The following is a 17057-nucleotide window of genomic DNA, read 5'->3' on the forward strand; positions in this document are numbered from 1 at the left end:
AGACATACAAAAATCCAATCCTGGAGTGTATTTCCAGCAACAAACTTCACAGGCATGTTTTGGGGAACTCTGAGACCAATATAAACTTGTATAAAAGGGTGAAATATGTCCCCTTTAATGTCTCATTTACCCTTTTTAAAAGGATATATTTTTGGGCCGTTTATGCCTTTATTAATATTGGAGGACAGTGGATAGAATTGAAAACAGGGGCGAGAGAGTGGGAGAGAGACATACGGGAAATGGTGCCACAGGATGGACTCTAACCATGCATGGGACGCACCTTAAACCACTAGGCCACCTGCAACCCTTATTTAAATTTTAAAAAATCACAAAAAGCTCAGTAGACAAGCCAAGAGTTACCTGAATCTTGTGTTATCGACATTCATCTTTTTGCAAAAAGGGTGCGATTAATCATGATTAACTACAGATATCCTAAAATTAATTGCAATTGAAAATGTAAATCTTTTGACAGCCCTAGTTTAAATCTATTATGTAAAACTAAAAGTGCTTTACAATTCAATGTGATTAAGGAGGTCTGACTGATTTTTGCAAAGTCGTATTTCTTCAAGTTTGACAAAAGCAGCTTAAAAGGAACACTGCATGATCAGAGATATTTGTAGCTCTAGTATGCATATGGAACTAAAAAACTCAATAGATATCTTTTGAGTCATTTGAGTTTACAAACTCACCAGGAGGCCACCATGTTTTGGTCGGTAGTGTGACGTACCTTAGCTGCAACACTCCTCGCCGTTCCCATGCAGTAACCACACAGAGAATTTCACGATTTAAGGTCTCCCTCTCTTACCACGAGCGGTTATCGGTCAAACTTGACGGGAAAATGATAAATACAGAGCCATATTTACACAGTTGTAGTTAATTTGTACATCCACATCGGTGGATTATGTTTGAAATCTGTTTCTTGATGAACCAGGTGAAAGCCACGAGCTAAAATGTGTCTGTTTAATAAAGTTGTTCCCTGAACTTCTACTATATATGAAGCTTTAAAACCTAGGAGGAATGACAGAGCTATGACAGCAGGGAGAGCAGCATGGCGAGGAGCGCTACAGCTAAGTGACGTGACACTACCAAAACACAGCAGCCTCCTGGTGAGTTTATAAGCTTAAATTTACTTAAAATGCAGATATCTAGTGAGTTTTTAGTTCAATATAGAAATATTATGGGCAAAAGAACTCTGTGGTCTGATGACATCACACTACCCAGAATGCAGTGGGGACTAAAACATGGTGGCGCCCTTGTGAGTTAATTTAAATTGATTAAAACGTTCTCAATGCAGATATCTGGTGTGAAAATGCTGAACATATCAGAGGTTCAACTATCTATCCAGTATGGTGAGTTTCTCTGATCATGGTGAGCTCCTTTTAACAGAGACGCTCAGGAACCCTACGGATTAAAGAGATTACATCATGATAAACTTTACATCATGTAGCCACTGTTAGCATTTGAGCATGCAGGCATCAAACTCAAAGCTCTGCCTCACACAGACGTTAGCTTGACTGTGGATTTGAATATTGTTGGTTTTATTATCATGAAAAAAACATTTTTTTAACCTTTTCTTCTATATTATGTAAAATTTAAAGCACTTATTCAGCTTCTCCTGCTTAAAAAAGTAATTTTAAGACTTGAATGTGTCACGTGATGTTGTAGTATGTTTACTTTTGTTCCTGTCTTCCCTTCCCTGTGTTCGTAAACCTTAAACTCAATCTAAATAGAAGTACCTCAGACTGTCACATCCAGATGTTGTACATAATGTGTGACTGTAGATAGAGTACTTTTCTGATGTAGATTATGTTTTGTTGTCTTATTGTGCTCAGGTGTCAACTGGAAATCGATGTTTACATCTCACACTGTCTCATGCTGTGTGCATAATGTTAATGTGTCTTTGTTAATGTGTATATTTTCTGTAAATACAGAGTCTTGTTCACTGTGTGGAATCAGCTGTAAAGATTACATTGAACAAAATGTTAAATGAATATGAATAAAAGTCTTTGCACTGTGAACACTCCCTGTTTTAGATTTTTACATCCATGTCTTTATTTCTTCATTAAATAAAGCAAAGAAAGTTTCAGAAACAAGATAAGAAAAAAAAACTCATTTACAAATCAACATTTTATCTTTTTATAAAATACAATTGGAGTGAAATTTCTAACTCATTACATTCACCTCTACTGTCATATACTCAGTATGTATCTGTCTCCCCCTGCTGAGAAATAGAAGATACATCTCTCTCCCCTCCTCGGTCCAAATCTTCCTGCACTCAAAGCCAATTTTCACATCAGTGTCCATCAGAAGTTCTCTCATTTTCTCCCTGGCGTAGCTTTTTCCAGTTCACTTATAGCTTGCTGAGACGCAGAGTGTTGAGACGCACGGGCAGGATGGTGGCTCCCTCTGCGTAGCTGATCTCTCGCAAAATCCCGTTCCAGCACTTCTCTGATTCATCGTACCTGTGGGAGACATGCATGTGTAAGTATTATAGCACCATATGAGAGGAAACAGTTATCACAGGAAATGTCAGTGGCTTTGAAGACTGAGATTAACTGGGCAGAAATTAGTCTTTTAGGTTATTGTAAGGCTGGTAGTACTGATCGGCCCTCAAAACTAGATAAGCAGTGTAGATAATGGATGGATGTATAAATAATTTTTCAGTTCAGTTTTCACTAAATAACAGTCAAAACTTCACATAATAACTACACACTAATGTAAAATGAAACAGAGGGAAATTTTGGGGTGTCCATCTTTTTACAGCCATGTTGATCCCATTAAATCTCTATTTCAGAGATTTAACAAAAAGCAGCACAGCGCATGCTCTATCAGGGGCCCCTTCTTACTTCTCAAGTTGGAAAAGGGGTTCCGACTGTGTATGTGGTTAAAGGTCACATATTATGCAAAACACACTTTTTCTGGCTTTTGTTGCAAAAATATGTGCCCCTGGCCTGTCCACAACCGCCTCAAGAATCAGTACAATACCCACCCACCCCCACCCGCGTCTCCAGCTTTCAGAAAATGTGTGCTAAAACAAGTCGTGCTGAGATTTTCCCCTCATGATGTCATGTGGGGAGGTAGCCCTCCCCCAGGTTTGGTTGGCCCTCCCCGCTTGGAAGAAAGTTCCGCCCTCCTCTCCTGAACCTGTCCTGATCCTCAGGATCAGGAGAGCAACATCCATTAAGCCACACCCATTTCCTGAGAAGGGCGGAGTCAGGGGTGGAGTCAGACTGCTCAGTAACATTTAAAGACACAGACACAGAAACAGCTTATCCTGAGCAGGGCTAAACCCAGGGGTTTTTAGGCATACAAAAATCCAGTACTGGAGTGTTATTTCAGCAACAAACCTCCCAGCCATGTTTTGGAGACCTCTGAGACCAATATTAACTTAAAAAAAAATAAAATAGGTGACCTTTAAAATAGGCACTTTTTTATGTTTTCTGAGCAATATCTACCAGGGAAAACAGATGAAAAGGAAAAACAGGATGAAAAGTAATTCATTATTTTCTGGACACCTGTCTTCCCCATAATTGTGTAGCCAGCTAATCCAGACTAAGAGACAATTCAAAGGCTCAGGAAACCTTTGAAGGTGTTTGGAGCTAACTAGCTGATTAGAGTGACACTTTTAATTTACAATACTGAGCTTTTTCGTAATATTCAAATTTTCTTAGATACTGAATTTTGGGTTTAATTGCTGTAAGCCATAATCAGAATTTAAAGAAATAAATACTTTCAAGAGTTCACTCTGTTTGAAGTGAATCTATATGATAGACGAGTTTCACTTTTTAAATTGATTTAATGAAATAAATCAACTTTTCTATGATATTCTAATTTATTGAGATGCAAACGTAAAGGGAGAGTCTGTGCTTTTGTTCACATATATTCATTTAATTCTCATCAATACACAACTGAAGCTGCCAGCTGTAGTGTTTTGGTGTTTTTCTGCATAATGACCAGAGTTGGGGGTTACCCATTACAAAGTAATCTGCTAGAGAACTCTTAAATTTTTTTTGTTTGTTTGTTTGTTTTGGTTTTTTTTTTTGTTTGTTTGTTTGTTTTTTGTTTTTTTGTAAAATAATCCATTATGAGTCACCTTTTTCCTTAAAGTTATCTGTTATTGAAAAAACCTCCTCCATTACCTTAAAAAAGAAAGAGAAGCTTCACAAAGCATCTGCACTGTTTCTGTTTCTCTCCTTCCTGTTGGCACACAGCTGCATGCCAGTGGAAGGAACACATAGTTAAAGGGTTTACATTTTGCTAAAGCAAAAGCACTCTAACAAGTTCCTTTCTCAGTAGGTAACACAGTAATCTATCAAGTTAGATTTAAAATTAATGCTACCCTCCACTGATGGGGACATTATGGAATAGTCTAGAATGGTCCGTGTGTCTGTTTGGGCCAAGGGGAAGGGTCTATAAAATATATCTGAACCACAGTCCTGCACAAACTTGTGCCACTGCTCTAATTATTCATATAAAGTGGATGCAGATGTTTGTACCTCCAGATGTCGGTCATCTCTGTGGGGATGGGCTCCTCACTGGTCTCACTGGGCATCATGGCGAAGCCTCCCAGAGCATACAGGAAACCTCCCATGGAGATCAGACTGAGAGAGCTACGCTCCTGAGGGAACTCTGTGAACTCTGACCACCTGAACAACAGGAGAGTAACACAAACACAGGGAGGTGATGATGGTGTTAAATCTGCCTCTGGTACACTGACTAAGAACTGTTTTATCTCCTGATGATCTGTTATCACTCTCACTGAGTCATTAGACTTCTGTGGACAGATGCTTCACCACATAACACGGACATAAAGTGGCTCCTATAAAAAATGGTGACTCACTCATTGGTGGCGATGTCGTAGACCTCCACAGAGCTGGTGAGGCCGGAATCTGTGACCCCCGTCACCACAAAGATCTGGTCTTCGTGGACTGTGATACCAAACAGAGAGCGGGCCGTCTTCAGAGGAGCCAGGTCCTTCCACTCAAACTTTGTTGGGTTGTAAACACAAACTCTCCTCATGCATTTCCTGCAAAACAAGAGTGAAATTATCAGAAGAGAAGAAGTACTAGGACTTCAAATCCATTTAGGACTAATTATTCACACAGATTTGGTCTTTTAAAGCTCCTGAGAGAAACTTTCTGTTGGTATCATTTTGGTGCCAGCTGTGGACAAAGCTGTAATAGTTATGTCTGCTGAATTTGTCAGTAAAAGAAGTGCATCATTATTTTATTTTATTTTATTTTTTTTTACAAAACATCTTAGCTAATTGTCTTGTCAGACAGTCAGATCCTGAAGTTATGGAGCATTTTTACCATTTAAAATATAAAAATATATTTTCAAAGGTTCTTTAAAAAAACATGCTGTGAAAAATCACTTCTTAAAACACATTTAATCATCCAACCTTGACTCTACTTTGATTTTTCATTTGAATTTCATTTGAACTGCTGTGGCCCTGTCTGCTCTGACAGTTTATAAAAATTAGATTTTTAATCATTATTAGAGACATTATGTAAAATTGTGTATTGAAACCTCAAAGGTGGGCAAATAAAGAGAGTCTATTATTATTTGGTCAAATATGTTTAGTAAAAATCTACATTTTTGAGATTCTTATGTTAACAAGAAAACAAACTCAGTTTGTTAAACTAAAGTTGCAGTAGTTTCACTCCTGCATTGACTTTATTTTTCAACACTAGAGGTTACTGATTAATAATTTTATTGGCAACAGAGAAAAAAGACATGATACACATAAGTCACATACAGTACATAAAAAAGGAAAACCGTTATCCCTCCCTCCAAACCGTCCCAGATGTAGACCCCTTTCATCCTCCCAAATATTCTTCTCAAACAATATCAGCCACACAGCATATTACTTATATATCAGATTTTTTCTGTAAGTACAATCCATACAGGACAAAGACCAACAAAGAGATAATACGTACTGCTTGACCAACAAGAGACACCAAGATTGGCACAGATAAAGTTTGTCACAGGAGATTTCAATCAAATGTAAAGGCAACTTGCCATTAATAATATTGACATTTCTTTTTATTTAATATATCTATACTTAAAAACTGAAGTTGTGATTTTTAAAGAAGTGATAATTTAAGAGAAACAATAGTCCTTGAAACTGATGAAACGTCAGGATATCTTACTTTTATCTTTTAACTCTTTTTTTCCAGTCTGTCTCTTACTTGACTCACATTTTTACAAAGTGTAGTATACCGCAACACTCATCCATCCATCTTCTATACCGCCTATCCCGTTTGGGTCACGGGGGGGCCGCTGCCCATCCCAGTCGTCAGGCGAGAGGCGGGGCACATCCAAGACTGGTCGCCAGCCAATCGCAGGGCCGACATACAGAGACAAACAACCAGGCACGCTTACATTCACACCCACGGCAATGTAGATTCACCAATTAACCTAATGAGCATGCTTTTAGTGGGAGGAAGCCAGAATACCCAGAGAAAACCCACATGTGCACGGGGAGAACATGCAAACTCCACACAGAATGGCCCTGACCAGGAAGTGAACCAGGATACTTCTTGCTGTGAGGCAACAGCGCTAACCAACACCTAAGAATTTTTAAATTATTACTCTATAAGCTCTATAACCTCAAACTTTTTAAAATCATCATTAATATTTTCAAACTAAGTTATGAAGCAAAAACAGACATGAATTTTAAATTAATGTGGGAGACTTCATTCACTGTTAAACCAAACAAGTTGAAACCACTCAAAATTTTTGTTGAAATCAATTACAATTCAATTCAAAGTTTTTAAAGAGTTAGTGAACACTACCATTTTTTCAGCTTTACACTGAAGTATCTAACTAAACTATGATTAAATACATCAGTGCTGGTGTTATTTCCGACATTCACAAAACTGTTAAAAATCTGCATTCTATGGCTTTTAATTAGTTCAAACGGACATCTGCTTTGAAAAATATTTTCTGGCTTATACGACAGAAAACTTTATATAAAAAGTAGATCGTTACCTCTTCTAACCACCTTCACCATTAAGAGACCACTCCCATCCTCTACCGCACCTGCACTGCCTCGACTCCGAGAGCTCCGGCTTAGTAACGCCGGTGTTGGAGCCAACGGCACAAACAGGTAGTGCTCAAGACCACCACGGTCCACCACCACGGTCCACCACCACACTGCAGCCTGCTTCAGGGGACCCAGGAGGAGAAAAATCCTCCACCTCTAAAGAGGCAGCAGTGCTGCGGGACTCTGTGTCACTCTCTGGCAAGGGAATGTCACTGTCACTCTCACTTCATCTGGAAAACCCTGTCCTATTCCCCGCCCTCCTCTCAGTACCAAACTGCCCCCTTTCTGTGCATTTTTCTAATTCCTGAAGTGGACAGAGTTAGCTTTGAGCCAGGGATTTACTTTCACTATTAGTTGTGGAAAGAGATTTTTTTGAGTTATCATTACTCGTACATTTTTGTTGGGTTATCTTGACTTTTATAAGTCAAACTCCACTTATTTCTTTCACACATTTTAATTTTGTACATTAATGCCACCTAAGGTGGTCCTCAGGAAGTCCTCATTCATCATGTTCAGTTTACCATCCAGTGTATATTATAGTTGCTTCCTACAGGCAGGGGTTCTCTAACTGAGTCAGAAACTTCACTCATGGTGCAAAAGTGTCTAATGCCTAAAGGCATTCTGGGAACAATGGCAAATAAAACACTTACAATGACTGAGTACTGTTATCTTAAAACTAAATGTGTTCAATCAGCTCAGAAAAAACAGCTGATAAAGCTATTTTTGAATTTCTCATTGAACACAACTTTTAACCCCCTTCAACTGTTTGGTCTTACAGTAAACAATCTAACAGGAGCCACACTGTAGAAAAGCTTCCTGAAGTCAAATAATAATTAAAGGCTGATGAGTGTGTTTCTTACTTGCTGTCAGACTTCCCTCCAATGACATAGACCAGACCGTTGTGTGATACAGTCCCATGTCCGTACACTTTGTAAGGCAGAGGGTCCGACTCTCCCCATTTGAATGATCTGTGGACAGAAGACAGTTGACCAAATTCTGATTGGTTTGAATCCACTCAGTCATGCAGCGTTAAAACAAATAGATTTGAGTAACTATCAAACTTGCTACAATGATTCTTAAAACCATGGGTATAAAATGTCTAAGGTCAGAATTAAAGCAAGGATGGCAAATATAACTTTGAATGTGTTGCTTACTGTCTGTCATAGATCATAACTGAGTCCAGGGCGTGCTCTCCTTCCTTCAGCTCCTTTCCTCCCACAACAAAAATGGAGTTTTCAGCTTCAGTCAGCCCAAACAGACATCGAGGGCTCGGCTGTGATGGCATCCCTAACCACTCTGAACTCACTGGGTCAAACTGTGGAGGCACAAGAAGCAGCTTTTAAGCATTTTAACACATTTTGAGGGAGCTTCCAAACATAACAGCAACAAATGGTGACACGGAAAAACAGAGAAGCAACTCCACCCTCTACCCCCAATGAATAAAACTTCTAAAAAGTTTCTATCTGTTCCTACAGACTTGTTTGAGATCAAACTTTTGCGTGATCAATCTTTGAATCTACTAAATCCAACATTTGTTCAATGGGATTAAAATCTGGACTTCTCAAGAAAACAAATCAAGTGCCCCTTTTAATGCGCACTCACGCAACACATTTAGGTGACTGGCACATAAGCCTGAGCCACTGGAGGAGGAAAAGGGAAACAGCAAAGTGGTTTAAATAAAGACATCTTTACATAAGTGGAGATCTGAACATTAGTTTGAATAAGTTGCATATACAGGACAAGAATGTGATGGTGAAGTTTAAACAGCAACCAGGCCAGAAACAACTTTCTGCCACTGTGAACTCTGCACTAATACCATCCACACACCTGCAAAGGTAGCCAGCTAACACAAAGCTAGTAAAGACCCCTGGAGCCTCAGCGATGCTCGAGGTGACTGCAGGATTCTAACACCTACCAGGCAACCAGAACTTTTAACTGTGCTGTCCCTAATGTCTGTGGGTTGAGAATAAAGGATCCTAAAGTTTAAAACTTAAAGCCCTGCAGGAAACAGCAAACCTGACACGCCAGACCAACTCTTATCCATTGCAGGAATACATCTGACATTCATTTGGGAAAGCTCCCGTAGAAAATGTTTGGGAAGGGCAGGACTTTTCAGAAAATCACCAGGAGGTGATTGGAGAAACATTCTGTCTGTCACATTGACTGGCCAATCAGAGCAGAGCTCAGAGACTGAGCACTAAGCAACATCAACCCCCCTCCCATCATCTCTGCAAAGACAAACTTTCAGTGTGTCTCTCTGCTCTTGTTTATAAAGAAATGTGGTCCAGTTCCAAGTGAACTGCCACGTTTGTTAGAGGGACATCCAAGCTAACAGCTACTGCAGCAGCAGGCTCTGAATATACCGGACAAGCCTATGGCAATGATCGCAAACCCATGCCAAAACAGACTGGCAGTAGAGCAAAAGCATCTTTTCTGTCATGATAAGCTTTCAGTGTTGCTCTCTGCCCTTGTTTTGATAAAGAAATGTAGTCCAGTTCCAACAAAACCGCCTCTGTGGCTAAGTCCCAGCTAATCATTCCACTAACAGCCATTGTGTACAAGCATTCACACAACAAACAACCCTTTCCCTCTATCAAAGACTCATACCAAAGCAGGTCGGCAGGAGAGGGAAATCATCTCTCCCAACCTGAGAAGCTTTTAGGGTTGTTTTTACTCTTTATTTCAAACAGAAACTGTCCAGTTCCAGTAAAACGGACGCAATGCTACAACTATATCTGATGCAGCCCTACCGAGGGCTTTCAGTACAACTAAACCCAACTCTGTATCATATGACTCTGAAAGTAGTGTCACTCAGTCAGTCAGGCACATACATACTGACCCGTCCTAGGGCTGAACTCAGCAGTCAGCAAAAAACAAAGGCAGCTTTTTGGAGGGAAAAACCAAAAATTATTTGGGATTATAAATTTGTAAATACACAAGAAAACAAACTGAGTTTCAGAGTTTAAAAAGTCTTCAACTTTGACATTAGAAACCCATAAATTTCAGGTTTTTAAAATCATGACTTTAAAACTGTGTAATGTCAAAAATTTACAAGAAACCAAACTGAGAAAAGTGGTTTCACTTTCAGCGTTTCAGTTTCATCATCTCAAAAAATAAGTTTCATGTGCATTTATGACATTTGTAGTTAAAAAAATGTTTTTGTCTTGTAATTAATGACTCTAAACTTGATGAATTTTTAGGTTGTTTTCTTGAAAATCACTAGATCCTCTTTATTTATTTATTTTCTTAATAGCCCCTATACAGTGTTGTAATAATGAGTTTACACAGATCTGTCAAGAACAAGTCTATATAGGGGTATTATGTTGGATATTCCCAATGAAAGCAATTAAAATTGATGTTTGATTTTTCCAAGTGGGTCCTGGGGGAGCTTACCTTTTCTAAGATAGCAGAAGGGGGGCTAAGGGAATAAGTTTGTGAACCACTGCTCCAAATTGTATAAATGCAGAGACAAAGGAGAAATAAAGGAAGCACACCTCTTTGGATTTGTCTAAGAAATATTCAGAAGTTTCTAGGACTTGTTTCACACATGAGCTCTGGAAAGTTTCTAGAAAATTCAGGACAGGCCACACCTCTCAACAGGAGACTATCAGTCAGACTGGAGGAGGGGGGTCTCACAAGGAAAGATAAATACGTATTATTTAATAAGACTCTGTAAAGATGGCAGACTTTTGGCACTGTGGTGGCAGCTTTTGCCTTATTTCAGTGTGCGTAGATATATTAACAGTATAGATGAATAAGTGGTAGAAGATACAGGTGAGTTTAGGAAACAATGTCGTTGGTTTTCTCAACATCCTCATGAAGTACATGTCCTTGTCCCTGGTCTTGTTGGCCAATTTCCCTGAATATTTCCTGCTGTATTCACACACTGGCTCACCCTGAGTTCATGTGGGCAGCAGAAAAATCAAGGAAAAGTTGTACATGTGTGAAAACAGCCTAAGACTTAACAGCTCATACTCTACCTGTAGGAAATAGGAGCTGAAAGGATCATCTTTGTCCTCCTCGTTGTAGAGAAGTCCTCCAACAACAAACACCTGGTTCTCCTCGGTCACCAGGCTGCAGTGATTCTTGGGGATTTCTGTCGACTCTGACACCACAAAACATTCGTTCCCTATCGGCTCGTAGGCCACAGTCCCCGTGTCACTGATCATCAGTATCAGTTCCAACTCAAACATCCCAAAGCGAGGGTTGTTGTTGAGTATCCCCGGCAAGTATCCTTCCTCTTCCTCATCTTCCTCATCATTTCCTTCTCCTCCTGTCGCCCCATCACTGCTGGGCTTCCTGGGCTTTGGGAGGCGGCCTTTGTGGGCATCCTTGACGAGATCCAGCTCTTTCTTGAGCTCCTGGCTGAAGCGTATGTACTGATGGTGCTCTATTTTCTCTTTAAAGTAATCTAGCGGTATGAGTCTGAAGCGGATGCAGTGCAGCAGCTCGGGCAGGTCCTTCAATCGGTTTGTCTCGTCATGTTTGACCCACTCCATCAGGGACTCAAACACTACCTCCTCTCGCTCCACATTAAGGGCATCTGAGGTGATGATGATGGCCAGCTCGCTCGGGCCCAGCTGTAGGAAGTCCTGATCCCTGACTACAACCTGGTAGCGTTCACAGATGAAATCCCTAGCAGCCAGAGCAAGCCGGGGACAATCAAGAAGGAGCCCCAGCCTGTAGATCGCCAAGCAGTTCCCCAGAACGAGCTTCTCCTGGAGGTAGGACACACAAACGGAGAAGATAGACGGGATCTGGTACATGTTAGCCACCATGAAGATATCCTGTACATTCTGCTCTGTTAGATTAATGTCAGAGGTGTATAAGTAGCGCAGGATCATCCCCATCACTCCTGGTTCTACATCTTTGAGGACGATCTCCCTCTTCTTGCTCTCCTCCAGCTCAGACAGGAACATGGCCTTGAAGAAGGGGCTGCTGGCTGCCAGAACCAGCCGATGGCAGGGAAACTCCCTGTCCTGGATTTTAAGGACACAGTCCACAAACTTATCATTCTCCAAGAGGTCACACAGTCCGTCCTGAAGCAGAGTCTGTTGATACATCCGAGGCTGCTCCATGGGGTCTATAGTCATGGCAGCCATCTTGTCAGAGTCTCTGGGTTGCGTGGACTCCCTTCTTACTACAGCGCAGGACTGTCAGAGCTCTGGAGCGGCTCAGATGGCCGGGGATGGTCTTCTCCGGTTGGCTGGCTGGTGACTGCAGCTGTCTCAGGCTGTCTGTCACAGTGTAAGTCAGAGGTATTTATAGACAGGACCCTCACAAAGAGGAGGAATCCATTTTGGTGGCTCCTGACTGCAGCACACACACCCCCACAAACAGCTGAGGGACTAAAGACGGGGCTGACAGCATGGTCAGTCCAACAGGACGACTCACAGGAAGCCTGACTGATTACTTTGATATTTTCACACAATGCAACTGAGCTGTTTTTGTCTCTCTTATCTAGTACTGGCTTTGATAATGTCAGTGAATCCTGGGTTGTATGACCTAGCAGTAAAGCATTGTGTTTGCAGGCAGTGAAGGATGCTGCTCACTGTTTATAGGTAGCTGCAGTTCCTGGAAGATTAACATGTTGCATAATTAATCTCTCCTGACACCAGAAATAGGCACAAACTCATGGTTCAGTTCAACACATCACTCCAGTGATTATTCTCCTTTGTCAGGCTGTAAACACAGTAAGTGACACACCTAAGTAAATGTACGCATCACTTTAAAAAGACATGTACAGTTGACTTTATTATTTTCTCATTTTAATCAACACAGACTACCTCACATCTATATTTAAATAGGTGGTATCAGCTAAAACCTCCTATCTCTAAAATCACCACTTTTTAGGGAAATAAAAAAACACTTCCGTTATTTAGATAATTTAATACTGATGAGTCACTTTTTATTGCTTTATAAATTGTTTGAAACCACTGACAGACGTAAAGGTGGCCAACAGGTTGTTTGCAATCATGCAATAGCCGTTAGGAATGAATGGGAACAGAGGAAAGTTCGTTCTTTACAACTCTACATGGATTTCTCCACTGCAATCATCATCAGACAAGGTCTACATACATTGTGTACGGTCCCTGCACTTCAAAAAAAATTTTTTTTTTTCTCACAGTTTAATTGATTTACCTGGCTTGGTGGCAATCAATATCACAAATCACTCAGACGTCCTAGTCCAGCGTCATCTGGCCAGAAGAACGAAGACAAGAGTCTTGAAGAGTCTGGACTGAGCTAAGAGGCTAGCTGAGCCCCTTTTACATATAAATATATCTCATTTTGTCACAACCATGCTTTAATTGAAATAGAGATATTATCAAGCAAATAAACCCTGGAAAGGGGGTCTGGCTGCAGACCTTACATCTCTGATGATGACTGTCACGGACAGTTCATCAAAGACACTGTATATCTCAGAAGAAAAGTGCTATGATTTGCCATAACAACACCCAGGATTAAATTATGTAAAGACCTGTTTTAGAAATAGTTAAACAAATGGTAGCTTGCTTTAGCTTTATTAACTTTCATCAAAGCTAGCATAGCGACACTAGCTACTTAATTAACATCACTAGATAAGCCAATGTAACTAAGTTAGCTTTAGCAAATGCACTTAAAGCTAACATTGCTAAACATATAAAGTATCTGGGTGGCTTACACAGTTGCTTTGTGAGCTTAGCTTAGACTGCATTGGCTATGTAGCTATGTTAGCTCTGTTATCTATGTAGCTCTGTTATCATCAGCTATTCTAGCTTTAGCAATGTGAGCTTTGGCAAACTTAGCTACATAGATAATGTAGACACCTAGCTGCTTTGTGAGCTTAGCTTTAGCTGCATTAGCTATGTAGCTCTGTTATCTTTAGCTTAGCTAGCTTTAGCAATGTTAGTTCTGGCAGACTTAGCTCAAGCTCACTTAGCTACATAGATAATGTAGATACCTACATAGCTGCTTTGTGAGCTATGCTATATTGACTATGTAGCTCCACTATCTACTTAGCTCACAAAGCTAAAGGAGATATTTGAGCTATGCTGGCTGAGTTAGAATGTTTTTATGGAGCACAAGCTTTTTCCTGGGAGCAGACTCGCCTTAATTAAATGTTTTGTAATCTGGTTTTACAGGTCAGATTTTTGACTTGTAACTGTGTGTATCCTACCCTTACCCTGACCCTAAATAGAATGCTAATTATTTTTGCTAGATAAGCCAAAGTAGTTATGTTGGCTTTAGCAAACGCAGCTAAAGCTAGTGTTCCTACACATAAAGTATCTGGGTGGTTTACATAGATGCTGTGTGAGCTTAGCTTAAACTGCACTGGCTATGTAGCTATGTTGGTTCTGTTATCTGTGTATCTCTGTTATCTTTAGCTAAGCTAGCTTTAGCAATGTGAGCTCTGGCAAACTTAGCTCAAGCTCATTTAGCTACATAAATAATGTAGATACCTACATAGCTGCTTTGTGAGCTTAGCTTTAGCTAAGTATGCTATATTAACTATGTAGCTCCATTATCTAATGGACCTGTGTAAACTACGCTGGCTGTGTTAGAATGTTTTCATGGAGCACTAGTTTTTTCCTGTGAGCAGACTCGCCTTTATTAAATGTTTTGTAATCTGGTTTTACAGGTCAGATTTTTTTTACTTGTAACTTTGTGTATCCTAACCTTGGCCCTAACCCTGAACGGAAGTTTACTCTGATTATATTTCTAAAGTTCTGTTCTGAGATACACGGCATCTCAGATGAACTGTCTGTGAGAGTGTCTGTCAGAGATGTATGGTCTGCAGTCAGACTGTCTTGAAGCATTGTGGGATGAGTGACGGATGTGACCTTTAAAAAGAGGTAATAAACACTGAGCTGAGCCAAATGGTCATGACCCAGTATGAGAATCCATCTATCCAACCTGGCTGTCATTGCACAAGAGGCACCCCCTGAACTGGTCACCAGTCAATCGCAGACGGACAACCAGGCACGCTCATATTCACACCTACAGCCAAGAGCGATCAATCAACTAGCATGTCTTTGGTGGTGGGACGTAGCCAGAGAACCCATGCAGGAGAACATGCAAACTCCATGCAGAAAGGCCCTGACTGAGAAGCGAATCAGCAACCCTTCTTGCTGGGAGTCAACATTACTAACCCTTGCGCCACCATGTAGCACCAGTATAAGAGTGATAGCAGAAATGGTCTCCATTGATAAAGAAACAGTTCTGCAAATTTTGCATGAACATTTCAACATGCCAAAAAGTGTGTGGAAAAGTCGTCCCAAAACTTCTGACTCCTGACCAAAAGGAAAAATGCATGGACATTTGTGGAGACATTTTAGGACAAACAGAAGGAAACCCTGATTTTTTTATAAGGAGTGATTACATGTGATGAAATTGGATCTTCCAATATGATCCTGAGACAAAATGGCAGTCAATGCATTGGAAAACACCGTCATCACCAAGTGAGCACAATAAAGCACGTCCAAATTCAAGGCCATGTTGGTTGTTTTCTTTGACATTAAGAGTATCATTTTGGAGGAGTGGGTTCCAGGAGGGTCCAGGGCAGAGGTGTCAAGTTACGAAGTACAAATACTTCATTACCTTACTTAAATAGAAATTTTGGGTATCTATACTTTACTGGAGTAATCATTTTTCAGCTTACTTTTTACTTCTGCTCCTTACATTTTCACACAATTATCAGTACTTTCTACTCCTTACATTTTAGAAATAGCCTTGTTACTCCTTTTCATTTCAGCTTGTTTTCATTCAAAAAAAAAAAAACACAAAAAAACCAAAAACCTTTCCAGATAAATCGCGCCATCCGGATAGAGTGAATTTTATTGTGGTTGGATGAGAAGTATAAACATAATACCATTCCGACACCCTATTGGTTTGTACACAATCCATCGCACCTGCGCACGACAAATCATGTCACACTCCAGCAAGAAAATAGCAGACGTATGTAGCCTAGTACAAAGATGTCCGTGGCAGAGACTCAAGAGAAACTCGAGTGAAATGTCCATAGAAAATGTCCCAACTAAGCACCAACGAGAAGGTTGGTGGCCAGGAACACCAATACCTATAGGCAACTAGTCATCTTATTTCTGCTCCATGAAACACATGTTAGTGCTCAGTAGTACACATATATGGTTCTTGAATGTATTTGCATTGTACTAAAATGTATTCATTTTCAATGGGCATAAATGCGGCTGAAACAGGTGCACCCCAAATTTTTCAACATTAACATTTTAATATAGCATTATTGTCATTATGGCCTTTAGAAAAATGTTTTTTTTTGGGGAGGTGGGGTAGTGCACTATAGGCCCCTGTGGCACGGCCTAAGGTTTTGTCCTTACTGGCATTTTTCCCCCCTTACATTACTTTTACTTTTATACTTTAAGTAGATTTGAAACCAATACTTTTACACTTTTACTTGAGTAAAAAGCTTGAGTTGATTCTTCAACTTCTACAGAAGTCTTTTTAAATCCTAGTATCTATACTTCTACCTGAGTAATGAATGTGAATACATTGGACACCACTGGTCAAGGGTGAATCGACACCATTACAAACAGGTTTTAGTAAAACTGGGTCAGAAGAAAGAGACCACACTTGTGGAAACATGGTTTCATTCTTCATCTAGTTCAAACACAATGGTGGTGATAATCATCATTAAACAAGCTTTGGAGCAGTGTCTTGAATTTTCTGTTTTGCTTGTTCATTCTTCATGTAGACAAACGCTCCAGCTCAAACTGAGCTCTCTGTGAAGCAGTTTCTGTCCCAAAAACAAATCACAGTACGTGATCACCCTTTCTATTCACCTGATCTAGCACTGTATGACCTTTCCCTTCTTCCTTAGATCAAATCTGTTCAAAGGAACACGTTTAGAGCCCGTGTCAGAGGTTAAGAGAATAACCACAGAGGTTCTGAGACAGAAGAAGACCTGCTGCACTGCTTTACAGACCTGGATGCAGTCCTGGTTTGCAGGCAGACATGCTGACTGAAACTTTGGTCAGATGCTGCCATCTAGTGGTGA

General features: G+C 40.3%; 1 protein-coding gene across 1 annotated transcript; it reads right to left on the minus strand.

Moving 5' to 3' along the window:
* Positions 1–55: 55 nt before the first annotated feature.
* Positions 56–12241, minus strand: LOC121519736 (kelch-like protein 40a). Its single transcript, XM_041802587.1, has 6 exons — positions 11029–12241; positions 8203–8363; positions 7909–8016; positions 4841–5026; positions 4497–4646; positions 56–2462 (listed from the first exon to the last, which is right to left on the minus strand). Exons 1-6 carry the CDS (start codon positions 12148–12150, stop codon positions 2351–2353), a joined length of 1839 nt encoding a protein of 612 aa, XP_041658521.1. The 5' UTR covers positions 12151–12241; the 3' UTR covers positions 56–2350.
* Between the last annotated feature and the right edge of the window lie 4816 nt (positions 12242–17057).

The sequence above is a fragment of the Cheilinus undulatus genome, linkage group 13 (genome assembly GCF_018320785.1).
Source record: "Cheilinus undulatus linkage group 13, ASM1832078v1, whole genome shotgun sequence".
NCBI lineage: Eukaryota > Metazoa > Chordata > Actinopteri > Labriformes > Labridae > Cheilinus > Cheilinus undulatus.